The sequence below is a fragment of the Bufo bufo genome, chromosome 2 (genome assembly GCF_905171765.1).
Source record: "Bufo bufo chromosome 2, aBufBuf1.1, whole genome shotgun sequence".
Lineage (NCBI taxonomy): Eukaryota > Metazoa > Chordata > Amphibia > Anura > Bufonidae > Bufo > Bufo bufo.
This window is the reverse complement of record NC_053390.1, coordinates 209,198,899-209,225,009: the sequence shown is the minus strand read 5'-3', so window position 1 is coordinate 209,225,009 and position 26,111 is coordinate 209,198,899. Positions and strand designations below refer to the sequence as shown.

The following is a 26,111-nucleotide window of genomic DNA, read 5'->3' as shown; positions in this document are numbered from 1 at the left end:
AAGAAACCGATCTTTTTTGTCAAGGTTTGGGTGAGGCAGCATGGATAATCTAATCTGATGCATCAGGCATTGGTGGGTGGAAATCCTGGCTGATCCACGCCTTATTCATCTTGACAAAGGTCAGTCTCTCCACATTTTGGGTGGACAGGCGAGTTCTCCTTGGGGTAACTATAGCCCCCTGCCTCACAAAACACCTGCTCACACTAATGGCCGGGCAGGACAGCTTTTCCAGGGCAAACTTGGCCAGTTGCGGCCCCAAATCCAGTTTGGCTGCCCAGTAGTCCAGCGGATCTTCAATGACAGCTGGCAGGGTGCACTCCAAGTATCCCACCACCTGCTGGTTCAGGTTCTGCTCTATGTCTAGCTGCTGGTGAGTAGTTTTTTCACTATGCAGGTGAAGAAAGCTGCTCATCAATGACTCTAGACTCAGGCTGCTGCTGATAGAGCTGGTACTGCTCCTGCCACCCCCACCCCCCCAGCAGCCATGGCAGTGGAATGTGAGCGCAGAGGACCCCTTCCCGGTCAGACCTGTGAGAGAATGGACAATGGCGCAGATAGGCATAGGCAGTGGCCAACAGACTACATACGATGTCTCTATAGTAGTTCAGTTTGTCCTCCCTCTCACCGGGTGTAAAAAAGGCCCCATTTTGGACCGAGGGTCCAACAAGTTGGAGAGCCAGAAGTCATCCCTCTGCCAAATGGTGACAGTTTGGCTGTCACTACACAAGCAAGTGAGCATGCATTGGGCCATTTGTGCAAGTGACTCGGAGGGGCTCCCTGCCTCCATCTCCACTGCATACTGCCACGGTGTGTCTGGGTCCTCTGCCTCATCTTTCTCATCGCCCCTGCTGCTCCTGCTCCTCCTCTCCTGTCACCTGTGTAGAAAAACCACCCATTTCCCACATTGCTTGTGCTCTTATGTCCTCCTCCTGCAGTTCAGCCCCCATGGGGCTCATGTGGCCGTGAGATCTAGGCGCCATCTCTCCAGTCCCCTGACCAGCCAGATTTACCAGCATCTGTTCCAGGACATTAAGCAGTGGAATGATGTCGTTCATCCTGTAGTCCTGACAAATAACGTGACCTCCTCAAATTGCCTGAGCTAACGGCAGGTATCATGCATGAGCTGTCACTGGGTTACATCGAAGTTACACAGGGTGTACTCCTTTCTGCTTGGATCATCATAAAATCGTTGAATGATGGCCTTTCTCTGTTTGTTTAGTCGGTCTAACATATGAAGGGCGGAAACGCCGCATATCAGCCTATGTTGGGGGATGCCGTTCTGGCGCTGCAGCTCAAAGAGGATGTGCTTTGCAGGGTACGAGTGGCTGAAGTGCATGCAAAGTTTCCTAGACATTTTTAGGATGACCTGCAGATGAGTGGAAGACTTCAGGAACCACTTGAAAACCAGATTGAACATGTGTGCCATGCAGGGCGCATGGCTCAGCCCTCCTTGACGCAGCTTTGACACCATGTTCTTCCCATTGTCGGTCCCCATGGTTCCGATTTTAAGTTATCGTGGAGAAAGCCAGGATTCAATTTATTGATGAAGGATGTGGAGCAGTTCCTCCCCTGTGTGACTCCGTTCGCCCAGGCAAACTAGGTGCAGAACAGCGTGACACCGCCGTGCCCTACACATGTGGTGTGCTGGAGGGGCACTGTGAATTGTCCCTGCAGTGGAGGACACGATGGAGGATGAGGAGGTGGAAGCGGACATTGTCGCAGGACCAACGGCGTGACAACGTGGAGGCGGAAGCAGTGTCACCTGGCAAAGTTGCTGGTGTGGCTGTGCAGGAACCACATTCACCCAGTGGGCCGTAAAGGACATGTATTGTCCCTGAATATAGTTAAAGCTCCACACGTCTGCGCTGCCGTGTGGTTTGGCAGACACAGACAGGCTCAAAGACTGGCCCACCTTCTGTTCTACATACGTGTGCAGGGCTGATACTGCCTTTTAGGCAAAGAAATGACGGCTTGGGACTCTCCACCTCGGCTCGGCACAAGCCATCAGTTCTCTGAAAGGTACAGAGTCCACCACTTGGAAAGGGAGAGCACTGCAGCACCAGCAACTTGGCCAGGAGCACATTCAGCTTCTGCGCCGTTGAATGAGTGCACGAATACTGTTGTCTCTTGGCAATCGCAATCGTGATTAATTGCTGATGGAATGACTGACGAGGAGTAGGAGGAGGAGCAGGAGCATCAGATGATGGGAAGGACAGACAGCTCCCTTCGGCTGAGGTGGTGGAGCCTTGACTGCCCGAAGTCAGGTGCGTGCCACTGGGTGATGCAGCTGCGGCAGGCTGAACCACCACATCGGAGCCACGGTTCTCCCAGGCCACTTTATGGTGACGCTGCATATGTTGATGCAGGGCCGTGGTGCCCTCAGGAATTGAAATTTATGGGCATGGTTAGCTATGTTTAGTTTTACTCCAGATTTATCAACTGTGACTTTAAAAAAAAAAATCATAAAAAGGGTGTAATCTTATTCCAGTAATGGAATAGTGTACAAAAACTGGAAAGTATCTTGCTTAAGCTTCGTTCACCTCTCCGTTTGTAGAGTCAGCAGGTTATTCCGGCACAGAACAGCCTTCCAGATCTCACAGATGCCGTATCTCTACTTCTCTGTCGGATCCCCATTGAATGCAATGAGGTCCGGGGTGATCTGGCCTATTTCCAGCCTAAATTCCGGTGTTTTATAATGTGAATTCAAAATATTTGAGAATAAATAAGCTTACGCAGGCTAAGTGAACAAATATATTTACTAATATGGGATGCACTCCGGTCACCAGGTCGTAGCACATGGCCTACAGCCCATGATGATACAAGAAAGAAATAATGTTTTAATCACAACATCCTACCTGGATGATATTCCTCAATGGAGTGCCAATTAACTGTATTTGTTCATAAGACTTTATAGCTTTTCCATTCCTCCTCCCAAGTATATCCAGTGTACAGCACTTATGTATTTGACGTAAGCACTCAGGAATTTGACCTTTTCAGCACAATGGAGCTATCTAACTATTACTAACTAACTACATTACAAGGAATATCATTACACAGAATATAGAAGGTAATATAAAAGAGGACAGAATTAAAGGAGGCAGAACCAATCGGTACTTAAGTTTGTAAAATACCCTTACAACACATTCCACCCCTGGTTCTTCCACTTTTATTCATTGTCACCTATCTCAAAATATAGTACTGTAACATAACATGATATAAACCCTAGTTATTTACCATAAAAACACTTTAGAACCATTGGATTTCTAAAAATAAAATAAAACATTTGCTGTTTCAAAATAAAAGTTTATAGATTTTAACTCAAACCAAGATTACTCAGTCCATGTCAGAATGAACCGCTAATGGGGTGAATATGGTTTTCTCCCCACTCCTGCATCAGAGGTATTAACTAGAGTTGAGCAAACCCGAACTGTAAAGTTTGGGTTCGTACCGAACTTTAGGTTTTTCGGCACCCGGACCCGAACCCGAACCTTTACGTAAAAGTTCGGGTTTGGTGTTCGGGTGCCGAAAAACCTAAAGTTCGGCCAATCAACAAACGTCATACTACTTGCCCCAAAAGGCCATCACAGCCGTGCCTACTATTGGCATGGCTGTGATTGGCCAACTGCAGCATGTGACCCAGCCTCTATTTAAGCTGGAGTCACGTAGCGCCGCCCGTCACTCTGCTCGGATTAGTGTAGGGAGAGGCTGCAGCTGCTGTGAGGGAGAGATCAGGGAGCAATCTTATCAAGAACTGGTTTATGCACTCAGCGATCTACAGAAAAAGTGTTTTGTGGGTGCAGTGCACAATTCTTTTAAGCCTGCCCTGAGCCAACTACTGCTGAAAACAAACTTTTTTTTCTTCAGTTAGTCAATATCAATACATGACCGGCAGCCATTTTATGCAACGATAGTGCACCAGCACAGGGTATCTGCAAGTCCAGAAATACAGCTTTGGCATACTGGGGTGAAAAAAGCCTCTCATATACTGCACATCTGGGATTACACGTGCATAAGTGACTGTCACATTTAGGCCATAAATACGGCTTTGTCATACTGGGGTGAAAAAAGCCTCTCATATACTGCACATCTGGGATTACACGTGCATAAGTGACTGTCACATTTAGGACAGAAATACAGCTTTTTGATTAGGGTGAAAAAACCCTCTAATATACTGCACATCTGGGATTAGACAAGCATAAGTGACTGTCACATTTAGGCCATAAATACGGCTTTTTGGTTACTGGGGTAAAAAAAGCCTCTAATATAGTGCACATCTGGGATTACACGTGCATAAGTGACTGTCACATTTAGGACAGAAATACAGCTTTTTGGTTAGGGTGAAAAAACCCTCTAATATACTGCACATCTGGGATTACAGATGCATAAGTGACTGTCACATTTAGGCCATAAATACAGTTTTGGCATACTGGGGTGAAAAAAGCCTCTCATATACTGCACATCTGGGATTACACGTGCATAAGTGACTGTCACATTTAGGACAGAAATACAGCTTTTTGGTTAGGGTGAAAAAAAAACTGATATACTGCACATCTGGGATTACACGTGCATAAGTGACTGTCACATTTAGGCCATAAATACAGCTTTGGCATACTGGGGTGAAAAAAGCCTCTCATATACTGCACATCTGGGATTACACGTGCATAAGTGACTGTCATATTTAGGACAGAAATACAGCTTTTTGATTAGGGTGAAAAAAGCCTCTAATATATTGCACATCTGTGATTACACGTGCATAGGTGACTGTCACATTTAGGCCACAAATACAGCTGTTAGGTTACTGTTGTTAAAAAACCCTTTTTTTAATACAGGGAGTGCAGAATTATTAGGCAAGTTGTATTTTTGAGGATTAATTTTATTATTGAACAACAACCATGTTCTCAATGAACCCAAAAAACTCATTAATATCAAAGCTGAATATTTTTGGAAGTAGTTTTTAGTTTGTTTTTAGTTTTAGCTATTTTAGGGGGATATCTGTGTGTGCAGGTGACTATTACTGTGCATAATTATTAGGCAACTTACCAAAAAACAAATATATACCCATTTCAATTATTTATTTTTACCAGTGAAACCAATATAACATCTCAACATTCACAAATATACATTTCTGACATTTAAAAACAAAACAAAAACAAATCAGTGACCAATATAGCCACCTTTCTTTGCAAGGACACTCAAAAGCCTGCCATCCATGGATTCTGTCAATGTTTTGATCTGTTCACCATCAACATTGCGTGCAGCAGCAACCACAGCCTCCCAGACACTGTTCAGAGAGGTGTACTGTTTTCCCTCCTTGTAAATCTCACATTTGATGATGGACCACAGGTTCTCAATGGGGTTCAGATCAGGTGAACAAGGAGGCCATGTCATTAGATTTTCTTCTTTTATACCCTTTCTTGCCAGCCACGCTGTGGAGTACTTGGACGCGTGTGATGGAGCATTGTCCTGCATGAAAATCATGTTTTTCTTGAAGGATGCAGACGTCTTCCTGTACCACTGCTTGAAGAAGGTGTCTTCCAGAAACTGGCAGTAGGACTGGGAGTTGAGCTTGACTCCATCCTCAACCCGAAAAGGCCCCACAAGCTCATCTTTGATGATACCAGCCCAAACCAGTACTCCACCTCCACCTTGCTGGCGTCTGAGTCGGACTGGAGCTCTCTGCCCTTTACCAATCCAGCCACGGGCCCATCCATCTGGCCCATCAAGACTCACTCTCATTTCATCAGTCCATAAAACCTTAGAAAAATCAGTCTTGAGATATTTCTTGGCCCAGTCTTGACGTTTCAGCTTGTGTGTCTTGTTCAGTGGTGGTCGTCTTTCAGCCTTTCTTACCTTGGCCATGTCTCTGAGTATTGCACACCTTGTGCTTTTGGGCACTCCAGTGATGTTGCAGCTCTGAAATATGGCCAAACTGGTGGCAAGTGGCATCTTGGCAGCTGCACGCTTGACTTTTCTCAGTTCATGGGCAGTTATTTTGCGCCTTGGTTTTTCCACACGCTTCTTGCGACCCTGTTGACTATTTTGAATGAAACGCTTGATTGTTCGATGATCACGCTTCAGAAGCTTTGCAATTTTAAGAGTGCTGCATCCCTCTGCAAGATATCTCACTATTTTTGACTTTTCTGAGCCTGTCAAGTCCTTCTTTTGACCCATTTTGCCAAAGGAAAGGAAGTTGCCTAATAATTATGCACACCTAATATAGGGTGTTGATGTCATTAGACCACACCCCTTCTCATTACAGAGATGCACATCACCTAATATGCTTAATTGGTAGTAGGCTTTCGAGCCTATACAGCTTGGAGTAAGACAACATGCATAAAGAGGATGATGTGGTCAAAATACTCATTTGCCTAATAATTCTGCACGCAGTGTATACTGCACATCTGTGATTACACGTGCATAGGTGACTGTCACATTTATGCCACAAATAAGGCTTTTAGGATACTGTGGTGAAAAAAACCTTTTTTTTAATATACTGCACATCTGTGATTACACGTGCATAAGTGACTGTCACATTTAGGACAGAAATACAGCTTTTTGGTTAGGGTGAAAAAACCCTCTAATATACTGCACATCTGGGATTAGACAAGCATAAGTGACTGTCACATTTAGGCCATAAATACGGCTTTTTGGTTACTGGGGTGAAAAAAGCCTCTCATACTGCACATCTGGGATTACACGTGCATAAGTGACTGTCACATTTAGGACAGAAATACAGCTTTTTGGTTAGGGTGAAAAAACCCTCTAATATACTGCACATCTGGGATTACACGTGCATTAGTGACTGCCACATTTAGGCCATAAATACGGCTTTTTGGTTACTGGGGTGAAAAAAGCCTCTCATATACTGCACATCTGCGATTACACGTGCATGAATGACTGTCACATTTAGGACAGAAATACAGCTTTTTGATTAGGGTGAAAAAAGCCTCTCATATACTGCACATCTGGGATTACACAAGCATAAGTGACTGTCACATTTAGGCCATAAATACGGCTTTTTGGTTACTGGGGTGAAAAAAGCCTCTAATATATTGCACATCTGGGATTAGACAAGCATAAGTGACTGTCACATTTAGGCCATAAATACGGCTTTGGCATACTGGGGTGAAAAAAGCCTCTAATATACTGCACATCTGGGATTACACGTGCATAAGTGACTGTCACATTTAAGCCATAAATACGGCTTTGGCATACTGGGGTGAAAAAAGCCTCTGATATATTGCACATCTGGGATTAGACAAGCATAAGTGACTGTCACATTTAGGCCAGAAATACGGCTTTTTGGTTACTGGGGTGAAAAAAGCCTCTAATATGCTGCACATCTGGGATTAGACATGCATAAGTGACTGTCACATTTTGGCCACAAATAAGGCTTATAGGATACTGTGGTGAAAAAACCCTCTGATATAGTGCACATCTGTGATTACACGTGCATAGGTGACTGTCACATTTTGGCCACAAATACGGCTATTAGGTTACTGTTGTTAAAAAAAAACTTTTTTTCATATACTGCACATCTGTGATTACACGTGCATAGGTGACTGTCACATTTAGGACAGAAATACAGCTTTTTGATTAGGGTGAAAAAAGCCTCTCATATACTGCACATCTGGGATTAGACAAGCATAAGTGACTGTCACATTTAGGCCATAAATACGGCTTTGGCATACTGGGGTGAAAAAAGCCTCTCATATACTGCACATCTAGGATTGGACGTGCATAGGTGACTGTCACATTTAGGCCACAAATAAGGCTGTTAGGATACTGTGGTGAAAAAAAAACCTTTTTTCATATACTGCACATCTGTGATTACACTTGCATAGGTGACTGTCACATTTAGGCCAAAAATACCGCTGTCATATACAGTTTTTTTTAAAAAAAATGAGTGCAATACCCTACATCAGGGTTTTTATTGGCGGTTAATTTTTTTTAACAGACTTAACCACTTTTTACTTTGCTTTGTGAACGCTAACTATGAGGCAAAAATCTAATAAGGGACGTGGTCATGGTCATGGTGGTGGTGTTGGTGGAGTCTCTGGTGCAGGGAGAGTCTCTGGCACAGCTACACATCCTACTGAACCTACTACCTCAGGTCCCAGTAGCCGCCAGAATCTACAGCAATATTTGGTCGGGCCTAATGCCATTCTAAGGATGGTAAGGCCTGAGCAAGTACAGGCGCTAGTCAATTGGGTGGCCGACAGTGCATCCAGCACGTTCACATTATCTCCCACCCAGTCTTCTGCAGAAAGCGCACAGGTGGCGCCTGAAACCCATGCCCATCAGTCTGTCACATCACCCCCGTGCATATCGGGGAACCTGTCTGAGCCTCAAGTCATGCAGCAGTCTCTTATGCTGTTTGAAGACTCTGCTGGCAGGGTTTCCCAAGGGCATCCACCTAGCCCTTCCCCAGGGGTGGAAGACATAGAATGCACTGACGCACAACCACTTATGTTTCCTGATGAGGACATGGGAATACCACCTCAGCACATCTCTGATGATGACGAAACACAGGTGCCAACTGCTGCGTCTTTCTGCAGTGTGCAGACCAAAAAGGAGGTCAGGGAGGAAGACTGGGTGGAAGACGATGCAAGGGACAATGAGGTCCTAGACCCCACATGGAATGAAGGTCGTGCCACTGACTTTCAGAGTTTGGAGGAAGAGGCAGTGGTGAGACCGAGCCAACATCGTAGCAAAAGCGGGAGCAGGGTGCAAAAGCAGAGCAGCCATCGCCAAAACAGTTCGCCTGCTACTGGCCACTGTCAACAGGGACCGAGCACACCAAAGGCAGCTTCAAGGAGTTCCCTTGCATGGCACTTCTGCACACAATGTGCTGACGACAAGACCCGAGTGGTTGGCACGCTGTGCCATCAGAGCCTGAAGCGAGGCATTAACGTTCTGAACCTTAGCACAACCTGCATGACCAGGCATCTACATGCGAGACACGGGCTGCAGTGGAGTAAGCACCTTCAAAACCAAGAAAGGGCTCCTGCTCCCTCTTCTGCTGCTGCCTCGGCCTCTTCCTCCGCCTCTGGAGGAACGTTGGCACCTGCCGCCCAGCAAACAGAGGATGTACCACCAATAACACCACCTCCGTCACCAGGAATCTCCACCATGTCACTTGGAAGCGTTCAGCTCTCCATCTCACAAACCTTTGATAGAAAGCGTAAATTCCCACCTAGCCACACTCGATCCCTGGCCCTGAATGCCAGCATTTCTAAACTGCTGGCCTTTGAAATGCTGTCATTCAGGCTGGTGGAGACGGACAGCTTCAAACAGCTCATGTCGCTTGCTGTCCCACAGTACGTCCTTCCCAGCCGCCACTACTTCTCCAGGAGAGCCGTGCCCTCCCTGCACAACCAAGTATCGGATAAAATCAAGTGTGCACTGCGCAACGCCTTCTGTGGCAAGGTCCACCTAACCACAGATACGTGGACCAGTAAGCACGGCCAGGGACGCTATATCCCCCTAACTGCACACTGGGTAAATGTAGTGGCGGCTGGGCCCCAGGCGGAGAGCTGTTTGGCGCAGGTCCTTCCGCCGCCAAGGATCGCAGGGCATCATTCTTTGCCTCCTGTTGCCTCCTCTTCCTACTCGGCTTCCTCCTCCTCTTCTACCACCTCCTCATCCGGTCAGCGACAGACCTTCACCACCAACTTCAGCACACTCAGGGGTAAACGTCAGCAGGCCGTTCTGAAACTGATGTGTTTGGAGGACAGACCCCACACCGCGCAGGAGTTGTGGCGGGGTATAGAACAACAGACCGACGAGTGGTTGCTGCCAGTGAGCCTCAAGCCCGGCCTGGTGGTATGTGATAATGGGCGAAATCTCGTTGCAGCTCTGGGACTAGCCGGTTTGACGCACATCCCTTGCCTAGCGCATGTACTGAATTTGGTGGTGCAGAAACTCATTCACAACTACCCCGACATGTCTGAACTGCTGCATAAAGTGCGGGCCGTCTGTGCGCGCTTCCGTCGTTCTCATCCTGCCGCCACTCGGCTGTCTGCTCTACAGCGTAACTTCGGCCTTCCCACTCACCGCCTCATATGCAACGTGCCCACCAGGTGGAACTCCACCTTGCACATGCTGGAGAAACCGTGCGAGCAGCAGCAGGCCATAGTGGAGTTTCAGCTGCAGCACGCACAGGTGAGTCGCACTGCGGAACAGCACCACTTCACCACCAATGACTGGGCCTCCATGCGAGACCTGTGTGCCCTGTTGCGCTGTTTCAAGTACTCCACCAACATGGCCAGTGGCGATGATGCTATTATCAGCGTTACAATACCACTTCTATGTCTCCTTGAGAAAACACTTAGGGCGATGATGGAAGAGGATGTGGCCCAGGACGAGGAGGAGGAAGAGGGGTCATCTCTAACACTTTCAGGCCAGTTGTCACGGATGATATTGCAGATAGCTGGAAGTTATGGATAAACATCCGACTGGCTTGATCCCAAACTAAGGAGCATAAAGGTGACCCCTGGAAAACCCTAAGAGCTCACCCTGACTGCTAAGCTCATACAAAGGTCTCAGAGGTAGACGATTGCATGCCCTCGTACCTAGACTGTGTGACACCTGAAAACCCTATAATAGTGAGGGGACACGACCACCGGCTCCCTGCACTTAATACGGAGGGAGTCAGGGTCACCTAGAATCAAGCCAGCAAGTAAACACAATACAAGAAAGGACTTATCTGAACAAGCAGTAACAGAAGTCTCCAGCAGTGATCACTTCAATCCAGGAAGTAATATAAACCGCAAAGTGAGGCAGTATGGGAGGGAATATAAAGGGAGGCAATTAGTGTGAATAGGTGACAGCTGGGAGAAGGAAAGGAGATGACAAAGGGAAACCAAAACAAAGAACATCATGCAAGAGGTACAGAAGAACGTCTGCCAGACCTTCTCAGAGAGCTGGCGGTGACACCAGTCTTTTAGAAGTGGCTCAGAAAGAAGATTTTTGCAACAGCAGAGGCCAGGTACAAATTTGGCCAGCCAGGGCCCACTACTGGAGGAGGAGGAGGATGAGGAGGAGGATGGGGATGAAGCATGTTCACAGCGGGGTGGCATCCAGCGCAGCTCGGGCCCATCACTGGTGCGTGGCTGGGGGGATACGCAGACGATACGCCTCCCACAGAGGACAGCTTGTCCTTACCTGTGGGCAGCCTGGCACACATGAGCGACTACATGCTGCAGTGCCTGCGCAATGACTGCAGAGTTGCCCACATTTTAACGTGTGCTGACTACTGTCCGTTACAAAGACAACGTGCCGTCCTTAATTCCCTCACTGGAGCGTGATCGGAAGATGCGCGACTACAGGCGCACGCTGGTAGACGCGCTCATGAGAGCATTCCCGACTGACGCCGGGGGACAAGTGGAAGCACAAGGCAAAGGCAGGGGAGGAGGAAGAGGTCGCCAACGCAGCTGTGTCAGCGCCAGCACCTCAGAAGGCAGGGTCAGCATGGCCGACATGTGGAAAAGCTTTGTCGCCTCGCCGCAACTACCGGCCCAAACTGCTGATATGGAGCGTGTTAGCAGGAGGCAGCATTTGAACAACATGGTGGAACAGTACCTGTGCACACGCCTACACGTACTGACTGATGGTTCTGCCCCATTCAACTTCTGGGTCTCCAAATTGTCCACATGGCCAGAGCTTGCTCTGTATGCCTTGGAGGTGCTGGCCTGCCCTGCAGCCAGTGTACTCTCTGAACGTGTATTTAGCACGGCAGGAGGCGTCATTACAGACAGACGCAGCCGCCTGTCCACAGCCAACGTGGACAAGCTCACGTTCATTAAAATGAACCAGACCTGGATCCCACAAGACTTGTCTGTACCTTGTGCAGAATAGACAGTTCTAACAGCCTCAACCATCCATCCTTGTACTCAAGTGCACTTATTCCTTTTTTATTTTATTTTTTTATATGTCCCAATATTTTGGGGGATACCCCTATGTAAAAATGCAAAATAACACACATCTGTGTTGGCTACCTATTCCTCCTTCGCCGCCGCTTCCACCTAGACCGCCACGTGAGCCTACACGGCCACATCCACCCATTTACCGCCTCCTCAACCTCTTCCTCCTACATCATTCCTATTTTTTTGTTTTTTAAGGTCTTTTATGTTTTTTTAATTCATTTCCCTATCCACATTTGTTTGCAGAGCATTTGCCGTGCTCTTAAGCACATTTTGCTGCCTTTTGCAGCCCTCTAGCTCTTTCCATGACATTTTTACAGCCATTTTAGTGCTCAAAAGTTCGGGTCCCCATTGACTTCAATGGGGTTCGAGTTCGGGATCAAGTTCGGGTCCCGAACCCAAATTTTTTTTTCAAGTTCGGCCGAACCTGCCGAACCCGAACATCCAGGTGTCCGCTCAACTCTAGTATTAACCACAACAAACAAACAAAAGTACTTTTGTCGGTCCAACACTGTATTTGGATAACATTTCCCAATGGTACCATAGAGGTTCTCTGCCAAAGCAAAATAAACTTTGCTAATTGCTATACCTCATGTAATTGCCTTTATATTAGAGGAGTTGTCCGGGTTTATAACCCTTGCTTCACCCATTTAGCCCCTATGAATGGAGCATCAGAGCATTTTATGCTTCCATGCTTTCCCTTGCCCTGCGCTGCTTCGCGCAGGGCAAGGGGTGTTTTGTTTACATTGAAACACTGCTAGGTAGAGGGTTCCACCTTGGGCGTTCCTTAGCGCTGCCCTAGGCTGTTTCACACAAAACCTTTGCCTAGCATGCCCATCACCAGATCTGAAGAAAAGCCCTTGCCCAGCGCAGGGCAAGGGAGAGCATTGGAGCATGAAATACTCCAATACTTCACTCATAGTGGGTGAATGGGTGAAGAAGGGGTTATGTCTGGGTTTAGCTCTGAAACTGGACAACCACTTTAAGTAATATTTGATGCAATGTGTAATAACACTTTAAGCCAAAACTTATACATATCAATTTACATGTAATGGTGATGCTCGTCTTCATTCTGCAACACAATAGCAATAAATAATGTTCAATTGTTTTTGATGGTCCTTGTCACAAGATAACAATGCCATATTTATCAAATTATTTTTTGTTTTAGTACATTTGAATATTCATAAACCAAAAAACATACATTTGTTGTAATATGTCATAATTCATTGGTATCTTCTACAATGTAACCCCTTTAACCAATAATAACAGTTTAGACATCTGCCTTTGATTGTCAATCATAAAACTGAGCACCATTCATCTCATATTTATTCAGACACCCTTTGGTATATTTTTGCAGATGTACCCAGCTTTTCTTGATGTCAAAATGAATAGTCTTTTACCATGAAGGCATACACCAGAACACAGAAAAACTTAACTTTTTTTTCACAAAGGACGTCTTCTTTCATGGGGGTGTCTTATAATTAAAGGATGGGCAAAAGGGCTGTCTTTGTGTCTGTAACGTTCCCCTTTTCTCCACCCTCCCCTCTAGGTCATCTAAGCTCACGCCTTCTAGTCTGACGGTGCGATCATCCCTCTTCTAGTCAGTCTACCCTTAACCATTCATGAGGACATATGTCTGGTGTTTATTTAACATGTAACAGTCAACATGTAACGATACACACATAAAAACAAACAAATCTGACAATACAGACGTGAACACATGCAGGGCCCATAGTAAACGTTTCCATCACATTAATTTATATATATAAAAGAAAAATAATTTGAGAAAAAAATAAATAAATCAATAAATAGATTAAAAGTAAAAGAAAACAATAAAAATTAAAAAGTGCAAAAGAAAATTAACTGTCCCCAACAGTCTTTAAGTAAAAAAAAGAAAAATAATAAAATACATAAAAGAAAAAAAACGCTCACACCAACCAAAACCATCACCATTATCACTTGAAACTATACATGCTATATAATAAAATCATCCAATACAAAATAGGGAAATAATTATAATAATTTGCATATTTAAAGAATGAGCTATAGTTTGAATAAAAAAGACTTTAGAATTTTTTGTACAGTTTCCCCTTAATAAAACAAAAAAATATATTAAATAGCCCTGTGTCTAGCAATAAAAAGCTGCAAGTTGTTTTGGTAGTCCAACAAATAAAAAAGTTAAAAGTGTTTGAACCACGTTCGCTAAATCACAAAAAACTGATTGGTCATTAAGGCCTTTACAGGCCTGGTAATTAAAGGGTTAACCAATCAAGCCTCATACACACGCCCGTACCATGTTTTGCAGTCCACAAAACAAGGATACCAGCCATGTATGTTCTCTATTTTGTGCTATCTGCATCTTTTGTGGCCCCATTAAAAATTAATGGGTCCGCATCCAAGCCGCAATAAATGCGGCTCGGATGTGGACCAAAACAACGGTCGTGTGCATGAGCCCTTAGGGAAAGTGCTTACTGGTTATTGCAGGGCACCTACAGTATATCTGGGGGTCCAGAAGGCGGTAAGAACCAGTGAGTGAAATTAAGCGCTCATTTTTGAATAGGAGTGAGGAAGGAAATGTTGCCATTTAAAGGGGTTTCTCAGTAAAAATTATTTTTAATATGTTCCTGCAGCATAACCAAATACACACAACCTTGCCTTTTGGTCTATGATGGCAAAGTTCAATTTGACTAATGACCTGGAATCCAAAATTCAATGGTGTTGGGTTTCCCGCTACAGTCATGTTGCAGTCGCTGTTGTAGAAAACTTCTCAATCTTCAGGAAGGACTCCAGGACATCACCTTCTTTTGAAAGTAAAAAAGTTTGTTAGTAGCTACAATACTGATAAAGGTAGAACAGAACCGAAAATGCATGGTTGTCATCTAACATAACTTCTCCAAAGCTTCAATTAATCATCTTTTGACATATCATATCATACATTGCATAGTTTTTATCCAATGAGAATTATGAACCACAAATTGTTTATTATTATAAAATGAGAAGTCATGTTAATCACAAAGTCCAGTAGCTTCTTCATATGATGTACAGTCATGGCCAAAAGTTTTGAGAATTACATAAATATTGGAAATTGGAAAAGTTGCTGCTTAAGTTTTTATAATAGCAATTTGCATATACTCCAGAATGTTATGAAGAGTGATCAGATGAATTGCATAGTCCTTCTTTGCCATGAAAATGAACTTAATCCCAAAAAAAACTGCATTTCATTGCTGTCACCTGCTGAGATCATTTCAGTAATCGTCTTGTTAACTCAGGTGAGAATGTTGACGAGCACAAGGCTGGAGATCATTATGTCAGGCTAATTGGGTTAAAATGGCAGACTTGACATGTTAAAAGGAGGGTGATGCTTGAAATCATTGTTCTTCCATTGTAACCACGGTGACCTACAAAGAAACGCGTGCAGCCATCATTGCGTTGCATAAAAATGTCTTCACAGGCAAGGATATTGTGGCTACTAAGATTGCACCTCAATCAACAATTTATAGGATCATCAAGAACTTCAAGGAAAGAGGTTCAATTCTTGTTAAGAAGGCTTCATGGCGTCCAAGAAAGTCCAGCAAGCGCCAGGATCGTCTCCTAAAGAGGATTCAGCTGCGGGATCAGAGTGCCACCAGTGCAGAGCTTGCTCAGGAATGGCAGCAGGCAGGTGTGAGCGCATCTGCACGCACAGTGAGACTTTTGGAAGATGGCCTGGTGTCAAGAAGGGCAGCAAAGAAGACAATGCTCTCCAAAAAAAACATCAGGGACAGATTGATCTTCTGCAGAAAGTATGGTGAATGGACTGCTGTGGACTGGGGCAAAGTCATATTCTCCGATGAAGCCTCTTTCCGATTGTTTGGGGCATCTGGAAAAAGGCTTGTCAGGAGAAGAAAACGTGAGCGCTACCATCAGTCCTGTGTCATGCCAACAGTAAAGCATCCTGAGACCATTCATGTGTGGGGTTGCTTCTCATCCAAGGGAGTGGGCTCACTCACAATTTTGCCAAAAAACACAGCCATGAATAAAGAATGGTACCAAAACACCCTCCAACAGCAACTTCTTCCAATAATCCAACAACAGTTTGGTGAAGAACAATGCATTTTCCAGCATGATGGAGCACCGTGCCTTAAGGCAAAAGTGATAACTAAGTGGCTCGGGGACCAAAACGTTGACATTTTGGGTCCATGGCCTAGAAACTCCCCAGATCTTAATCCCATTGAGAACTTGTGGTCAATCCTCAAGAGGCGGGTGGACAAACAAAAACCTACTAATTCTGACAAACTCCAAGAAGTGATTATGAAAGAATGGATTGCTATCAGTCAGGAATTGTCCCAGAAGTTGATTGAGAGCATGCCCAGTCGAATTGCAGAGATCCTGAAAAAGAAGGGCCAACTGCTCTAAAAGCAGTTTAGCTGCAAACTTTGTGAAAACTAATATTTGTGTCATTCTCAAAACTTTTGGCCACGACTGTACATAAGGGTCCATTCACACGTCCGCAAAATGGGTCCACATCCGTTCCGCAATTTTGCGGAACAGGTGCGGACCCATTCATTTTCAATGGGGCCGGAATCTGCCATCCGGATCCGCATTTGCAGATCCGCACTTCCGTTCCGCTAAAAAATAGAAAATGTCCTATTCTTGTCCACAATTGCGGACAAGAAAAGGCATTTTCTATGAGAGTGACGCAAAATGCTGAACGCACATTGCCGGTGTCCGTGTCCGCAAAACACATACGGACGTGTGAATGGACCCTAAGAGTGGCCATAACCTTTCCTTAATTAAGCTATATTATTTGCCTTTCTTGCTAGTTCCTATTTTTAGTTAATGCTTAACATACAGATTTTGCTGTGTAAGGCCTCCTGCACACGAACGTATTTTTTTGCGGTCCGCAAAAACGGGTCCCGTTTTTCCGTGATCCGTGACCGTTTTTTCGTCCGTGGGTCTTCCTTGATTTTTGGAGGATCCACGGACATGAAAAAAAAGTCGTTTTGGTGTCCGCCTGGCCGTGCGGAGCCAAACGGATCCGTCCTGAATTACAATGCAAGTCAATGGGGACGGATCCGTTTGACGTTGACACAATATGGTGCCATTTCAAACGGATCCGTCCCCATTGACTTTCAATGTAAAGTCTGGAGTCCCTTTTATACCATCGGATCGGAGTTTTCTCCAATCCGATGGTATATTTTAACTTGAAGCGTCCCCATCACCATGGGAACGCCTCTATGTTAGAATATACTGTCGGATATGAGTTAGATCGTGAAACCTCATTTCCGACAGTATATTCTAACACAGAGGCGTTCCCATGGTGATGGGGACGCTTCTAGTTAGAATATACTACAAACTGTGTACATGACTGCCCCCTGCTGCCTAGCAGCATCCGATCTCTTACAGGGGGCTGTGATCAGCACAATTAACCCTTCAGGTGCCGCACCTGAAGGGGTTAATTGTGCTATCATATCCCCCTGTAAGAGATCAGGGCTGCCAGGCAGCAGGGGGCAGACCCCCCCTCCCCAGTTTGAATATCATTGGTGGCCAGTGCGGCCCCCCCCCCTTCCTCCCTCTATTGTAATAATTCCTTGGTGGCACAGTGTGCGCCCCCCATCGGCCCCCCCTCCCTCTATAGCATTAACAACATTGGTGGCCAGTGTGCGGCCTCCCATCTACCCCCCCCCCCCCCCCCCGATCATTGGTGGCAGCGGGTTACTAGCAATAGTACAATAGTAAAAGATTCATACTTACCTGGGGGCTGCGATGTCTGCTTCCGGCCGGGAGCTCCTCCTACTGGTAAGTGACAGTTCATTTAGCAATGACACTTACCAGTAGGTGGAGCTCCCGGCCGGACACGAACATCGCAGCAGCCGGTAAGTATGAATCTTCTACTATTGTACTATTGCTAAGTAACCATGGCAACCAGGACTGTCTGGTTGCCATGGTTACCGATCGGAGCCCCAGCGATTAAACTGGGACTCCGATCGGAACTCCGCTGCCACCAATGATGGGGGGGGGGGGGAGATGGGAGGCCGCACACTGGCCACCAATGTTGTTAATGCTATAGAGGGAGGGGGGGCCGATGGGGGGCGCACACTGTGCCACCAACGAATTATTACAATAGAGGGAGGGAGGGGGGGGCGCACACTGTGCCACCAACGAATTATTACAATAGAGGGAGGGGGGGCCGCACTGGCCACCAATGATATTCAAACTGGGGAGGGGGGGGAGGGTCTGCCCCCTGCTGCCTGGCAGCCCTGATCTCTTACAGGGGGCCGTGATCAGCACAATTAACCCCTTCAGGTGCCGCACCTGAAGGGGTTAATTGTGCTGATCACGGCCCCCTGTAAGAGATCGGGTGCTGCCAGGCAGCAGGGGGCAGTCTTGTGCACAGTTTGTAGTGTATTCTAACTAGAAGCGTACCCATCACCATGGGAACGCTTCTGTGTTAGAATATACTGTCGGTTCTGAGTTTTCACGAAGTGAAAACTCAGCTTTGAAAAAGCTTTTATACAGACGGATTTCCGGATCCGTCTGTATAAAAACTAACCTACGGCCACGGATCACGGACACGGATGCCAATCTTGTGTGCATCCGTGTTCTTTCACGGACCCATTGACTTGAATGGGTCCGTGAACCGTTGGCCGTGAAAAAAATAGGACAGGTCATATTTTTTTCACGGCCAGGAAACACGGATCACGGATGCGGCTTCAAAACGGTGCATTTTCCGATTTTTCCACGGACCCATTGAAAGTCAATGGGTCCGCGAAAAAAAACGGAAAACGGCACAACGGCCACGGGTGCACACAACGGTCGTGTGCAGGAGGCCTAACTGCACTGTTTTATAGAAATCATGAGTGCTTTTCAGATTCTCCATTTTATAACCCAATTAATCAAGCAAAATTATGAAAGATTAGTTTAATTCGTCATCGGTCGCAGCATGTTAGGTTTTGCGGACCCATTCATTTCTATGGGGACGCACTGCCCGGATCCGGAATTGCGGATCCGTACTTCCGGGTCTGCAATTACGTTCACGAAAAAAATACAACATGTCTTATTCTTGTTCGCAATTGCGGACAAGAATAGGTATATTTTATTAGTGCCGGCGATGTGCGGGCCGCAAAATGCGGAACGCACATTGCCGATGTCTGTGTTTTGCAGATCCGTGGATCCGCAAAACACTTACAGACGTGTGAATGGACCCTTAGGGTGACATTTATTACAATAGTGACGTATAAGTCGAAGATTTTGTCTCATGCCATTTGGTGCAAAATCTGTGACTTTTTACCCTCACGCCACTTTTCCGAAGTGGCGAGAAAAGGGGGAATGGTGTCAGTGGGAAAGCTGGTGGGCCAGCAGTTTTTGGCATGGAAGATGGCTTAAATTTATGCCAGCAAGGGAGCTGGTGTAGATTTAAGTCTGTCACATGGCCTGCTGGAGGAAATGGCAAACTTATGTAATAGCCTGCACCTCTGCATTACTTTGGCGCTTCCTCCAGCAGCGCAGGGGGACTTGAGGCAGGCGTGGAAAACGCTGGTCTTCATAAATGCCCCCCTTAATTTTTATTGACTCTTGCGTTTTGTGCTGGAGAATAGAAATTCTCAAAAAACAAACCAAAAACTGCAAAACCTCTCAAAAATGCTAGGAGAAAACTGGTGACACCAGCCCTAAAATATTTTGGTGGCTTTTTTTTTCTTTTTACTTTGTAACATTTTATACAACTTTTTTCAGTTTTTTTTAAGGCCTATGGAGAAGCCTATTGGAAGTATGCGTTATCACTGAAAAAAATACAACAAAAACACTATATGTAAATCTTTCAATATTTTACTATAGACTTTGATGTAACATCTGACTGTTTTTGAAAAACACCATGTAATTACCACAAACAATGTGATAAAAAACTGTGATGCAGCTTTAGACCATGCTTTACACAGTGCAATGCAAATCTATGGCAAATCACAGTGCAATGCAAATCTATGGCAAATCCACATAAAAAATCCGCAACAGAAAATATGAGGCAAATCCATGGCAAAATCTTCACAGAAAATCCACATAAACTACACTGTTATGTGCATGCACCCTTAAAGTATATTTAAACAAACAGATTTATTGCAGAAACTTCTGCCAATGAAAATCAGTTTCATATAGTCTAGTTTCCTTGGTTTTTACAGTCTTTACAATATGCTTGATAATTCGTTCCATGCATACTAATCTCATGCATGCATCAGTGCAGTGAGGATCTCAGAGCGGTCATTCATGCTCTGGGATCTTCACTGCACATGCATTGATGATACTGTTGCCAGCTCATGAATGAATAATGTCAAGGGCATGAATTGGAGCAGTGAGGATGCCTGCTTCTGTCAATCTCACTGGGAGGGGGAGTGGCAAGAGAGAGAAGCAGAAATGTAACAACTCAGCCAAACAATATTAGTAATGCAGCCAGTTTGATAGAGTGGTCATATTTCCTGCGTTCCTTAGGATAGGTCATCAATATCAGATCGACGGGCACAGTGCCCCAGATTTCTAATGAATTTACAATTTTTTTATTAAGCAGAGAAAAATTTAATTTAAAAATTATAATAAAAAACTCAACCTTGGCCTTATACAATTTTTCCGACCTTACATATTCGCATATTACAAAGCTGGCTGCCTGCAGCTACCACTAGGGGGAGCTCAGTGACTAGGAATTTATACAGTGCAAAGGAAGTTATTATAATGTCTTTACACTGAGCCCCCTAGTTTTTTCATTCCAGTAAGGCCTCATGCACACGACAGTTGTTTTTTGCAGGATCTATTTTTTCCACAGATCCCTTGTAATAAATGCCTATCCTTGTCCGCAAATGTGAAAAAAGTAGGACTATTTTTGCACTATTTTTGCATAATTTTTTTTGCTGAAGGGAAACACGGACAACGGACGGGGAACACAAATGGATGACCTATCAGCTTTTTTTGCTGACCCATTAAAATAAATCGGTCCCCATCCTATCCGCAAAAAAAACGGAGCGGAGGCCGAGAAAAACAACGTGTGCATGAGGCCTAAGGGAGAAGCAGAGAAGAAGGAGATCAGTGCTTGCACCCCACCTCCTCCATCCTCCTGGGCCCCATTGCAGTTGCGTGGTCTGCATTTATTTAAGGTACCCCACTGCCTGCCAGTCAGCTGTGGAAGGAGACTCCTCGCAGCTTACCAAGCACAGTGTAGCCATATACTGTACACCAGCCAGACAACACTTTTAACTCAAACTTTTTTTTAATCTTTTTATATCTTAAAACCAGTTATTTCCAAGTTATATAAATCCGTTCCATTGGTGTGAACACTTCTTATGCTTTATAATGTCCCTTCATTTTTGGTAAATACTACTACCTGCTAATAAATGGTAGCATATACTTTACTAAGATTGGAGAAAAAAATGTGGGACAATAAAAAAATGATACTTTCCCACAGTTTAACTGATTTTCCATGGAAAAATGTTATCATATTGTGAGAAATATTTTTTCATGTAAGCCACTCTCCAGTCTAGTGTTCCAGTGTTTTTATTTTGTTTGTATGGTTGTAGCCCTTTAGGTTATATGCACAACTGTGCATACTCAGATTCATGAATTTTGTTTGATTTAATGGTCTGTCATCCGAACACAGACCCACAAGCTAGATTAAGCGATGTATAGTGTAAGTGAAGCTGAGTCTGGTTATGAAATTTTTATCTTCATACTCTCAAAAAAAAGCAGTAAATTGCACTGGGACTCCTGAGCTCACACACATAATGCAGAGGACTCAAGGGGGAGTTCTCTGCTTTATACTGCTGGATTGCAAGAGCACAATGTTGGAATGCAAGTGAGTATGAAGATATAAATTACATAACCGTACTCAGTGTCACTATACACTACACTATACCTCACTTACCCTATACATCGTTTACTCTAGTTTGGGGGCTGTTTTGGGGCTGACAGATTCCCCGTCAGTTGCTTTTTAAAAAGGGGCTGCCATGAAATTTCTTTGAACACAATTGAAATATTTTTTTACATTCTAAATTATATGAAACATTCAAAACCATTATATTGTAACTGTATGTCTTCCAGCTATTTGTGTGTACAATAAATGTCTCATTTGTTCCCTTTTAGACCTGCCATTTTGGCAAGTGCAGAACATTTCACCGTTTTGATTAAGAATACAATCCACTTTGCTGCATTTGGTTATACAAGGTAGGTCAAAGCAGGAGTGGGATTAACATTTTTAACAAGTTCCTTACTTAGCGGGAATGGCAGACATGCTGCATCATGACACATTTACACCATGCATAAATACACTTTCATCATATACACGCCATACATGCATCAATAACCATTACAACAGCAGAAAGCCTTATTACAGATGTAGCAGGATTAACACACAAACCCTTAACGCAAATGTCTTAACTCAGCACGTTAGCATTGAAAAACAATTGAAGGTGTTTAGATAACACGTCTCATAAAGCATGTGTGTTAACTCTACTACATCTGTACATACACATGGAGACTGCCCTGCAGAAAGCATCAGAGGACACAAAACAGTTACTGGCTGATCTTTATGGGGCACATTTATTAAGATCGGCATCTAAAATAAATCCCCATAGCTGGAGGAGGATCCAGCACCACTTCTAAACATAAGACAGCTTCCAAGCTGTCTTACATTTAGACCTTTTACTACACCTAAAAAAGGCGTATAAAATGGTAAATGAGACAGGCCTGCCGGCCTGTCCCCTTCCCCAGCTGCAATTTTAGCCCTGGTGTGAGCTGGGAAAAGTTGCAGATAGCGCAATTTACCATTATGCCGCCAGCTGCGCATGAAATGCGCCTAATATAGGCGTATTTCAGTATAATAAATGACTCCCTATGTGTCTGCCTCGCATGTATTACCTAAAAATAAAGTTTTACGCTATTGTTTATGGTGAGCACTGTGGATTTCCTTTATATTGAATGAATGCTATTACTGACCGATGACATGTAGCACCATTACTTACTGACAGTGTGGATACTGATTTCAGAAGAATTTTGTGTATTATAACTGGCAATGTAATGCTAAAATTTCTGTTTTATAACCCTTATCCTGGTTAACAAGGGCTGTTATCAGCAGCGCACATACCATGGCACATTTTTCTTGCACTAAGCCACGCCTCTAACTTTACCTGCAGTGGCCGGGTTTGGGATGGCACAAACGCTATGCTGGGGCCTCTGGACACCATCGAGGTGTCACCACGTGTTGCTGTTCTCCGGAATAGGTGGTAAGGCATGGTGAACCCCAATGGGAGATAAGTCCAGAGAGTCAGGGTCTGCAGTAAACCAGTGTGCTTATTTACTGGATGAATTCAGGTGCAAAACAATACAGGTGAGGCATAGGGCTGGTTTTTCTAGTCTCCTCCCTGGCAGAAGAAGGGTTTGATGCTGAGGAAAGGACTGAGCTAGCTGTCCCTCTCTCTCTGGGAAAGCTGGTACCCTGGCCAAAGGTTGGTGATCCAGGGTCTGTGGCAGAGTATCCCTGTCTCATTGTCTTCTTCTGGTAATTCAATAGTCTGGCGAGTCTCCTCTTCTAAGCACTGTTCCCTAACCGCAGAACACTAGGGGCTCTGACTGCTCTAACTATATACAGTTTCTGGCCAAACTAGAACCATCTAGTGGTGAGGGTGGAGAGGAGAAACTCAGCAAAAATAAATACAATGTTACAACTCCCGTCTTACATAGACTTGCATTGGAGCTTCAGTGATACTCAATGGCAATGACACAGCAGTTTTTCCAGACAAAAACAGGTTTTCAGATATAGCAACATGGCTAAACCAGACATCCAAAAGGTCAGTCTGTCTGGTTTTTGTGGCAACAAGTCTGGCTTTTTCCCTTGAAAACATGCTGTTCTTTAACCACTTCACATACATCCGAGCCATTTACCCCCTCCCTGACAGAGCCTAATTTTGCAAATCTGACATGTGTCACTTTATGTGGCAATAACTTATGTGGTAATTAACTTATCCAAGCCATTCTGAGATTGTTTTCTCGTGACACATTGTACTTCATGACAGTGGTAAATTTGTGTCTATATATTTCACCTTTATTTATAAAATAATCCAAAATTTACAAAAAATTTAAAAAAATACACAGTTTTCAAAATTTCAATTTCTCTGCTTTTAAAACAGAAAGTGATACCTCATAAAATATTTATTTCTTAACATTCCCCATATGTCTACTTTATGTTGGCATCATTTTGTAAATATCATTTTATTTTTTTAGAACGTTAGAAGGCTTATAATTTTATAAACAATTCTTAAAATTTTAAGAAAATTTCCAAAACTCACTTTTTAAGGACCAGTTCAGGTCTGAAGTCACTTTGTGGGGCTTACATAGTGGAAACCCCCCAAAAATGACCCCATTGTAGAAACTACACCCCTCAAGTTACTCAAAACAGATTTTACAAACTTTGTAAATTTCAAAATTTCACTTTTTTGGCAGATTTTCAATTTTAATCATTTTTTTTTCCTTTAACACATCGAGGGTTAACAGCCAAACAAAACTCAATATTTATTACCCTGAATTTGCGGTTTACAGAAACACCCCACATGTGGTCGTAAACTGATGTAAGGGCACACGGCAGGGCGCAGAAGAAAAGGAGTGCTGCATGGTTTTTGGAAGGCAGATTTTGCTGAAGCCATGTCCCATTTGATGCACCCTTACAGTAGAAACTCCCAAAAAGTGACCCCATTTTGGAAACTAGGGGATAAGGTGCCAGTTATATCGGTACTATTTTGGGGTACATATGGTTTTTAATTGCTCTATTTTACTTTTTTTTGGAGGCAAGGTAACCAAAAAATGGCTGTTTTGGCACTGTTTTTATATTTTTTTTTTACAACATTCATCTGACAGGGTAGATCATGTGCTATTTTTATATAGCAGGTTGATACGGACGCGATAATACAAAATATGACTACTTTTTTTGGTTGTTTGTTTCAGTTTTACATAATAAAGCATTTTTTTTAATGATTTTTTTTGTGTCTCCATATTCTGAAAGCCATAGTTTATTTTTTATTTTTTGGGCGACTGTCTTATGTAAGGGCTAATTTTTTTCAGTCTGAGATGACGGTTTAATTGGCACTATTTTAGGGTGCATATGACTTTTTGATCGCTTGGTATTACACTTTTTGTGATATAAGGTGACAAAAAATGGCTTTTTTGACAGTTTAATATTTTTTTTTTTTACGGTGTTCCCCTGAGGGGTTAGGTCATGTAATATTTTTATACAGCAGATTGTTATGGACGCGGCAATACTTAATATGTCTACTTTTTTTTTATTTATTTCAGTTTTACACAATAAATGCATTTTTGAAACAAAAAAAATATCATGTTTTAGGGCTCATGCACACGACCGTATGGCTTTTTCTGTGTTTTGCGGCCCGTTTTTTACGGATCCGTTGTTCCGTTGTGTTTCTGTTTCCTTTCCGTTTTTCCGTTCTGTTTTTCCGTATGCCATATACATTATACAGTAATTACATAGAAAACATTGGGCTGGGCATAACATTTTCAATAGATGGTTCAGCAAAAACGGAACAGATACGGAAGACATACGGATGCATTTCCGTATGTGTTCAGTTTTTTTTGCGGACCCATTGACTTGAATGGAGCCAAGCACCGTGATTTGCGGACTAGAATAGGACATGTTCTATCTTTTCACGGTACGGAAATACTGAAACGGAATGCACACGGAGACACTTCAGTTTTTTTTGCTGAACCATTGAAATTAATGAGAAAAACAAAAGCGACCCCGGGTGTCCCGAGGGAAAAAGAAGGACAGTGCCCGCCCAGTATAGCCACAGTGGCCACCCGTGGAGGATAACTCGGTACAAGCTCCCGAGCGAAAAAACAAACAAAAAGGAGCTCAACGTACTAAAAAATAAATATTTTATTTAATTGTATAGAAACATGATTAAAAGTACATACATGTGATGCCATAGACAAGATAAATGGGAGCAGAGGAAAAAGGAAAGGGCGCCACCCTGGGAGAACACACAGGTCAAAAGTACATGGATATATATATAACGGTCATAGGGAAATACTCGGTACAATGACCAGCCTATGAACCAAGTACATACAAAAGTATATAGATGAGTGAGAGGTCAGCTGGAGACCAACCACGGCAGTAAAGCATGGTATGTTTAAGCAAAAAGCTAGAGAAGTAAAAAATAATGATAA

The 26,111-nt window shown here is 44.0% G+C and overlaps 1 protein-coding gene across 2 annotated transcripts in view; it reads left to right on the top strand.

Annotated features, from left to right (window-relative positions):
• Positions 1-26,111, top strand: part of P2RX7 (purinergic receptor P2X 7) — a 319,484-nt gene that overhangs the window by 135,689 nt on the left and 157,684 nt on the right. For both annotated transcript variants that reach the window (XM_040416069.1, XM_040416068.1), the window contains one exon: positions 22,023-22,103. In XM_040416069.1, coding sequence (XP_040272003.1) covers positions 22,023-22,103 — 81 coding nt within the window. The remainder of the gene's footprint in view (positions 1-22,022; positions 22,104-26,111) is intronic.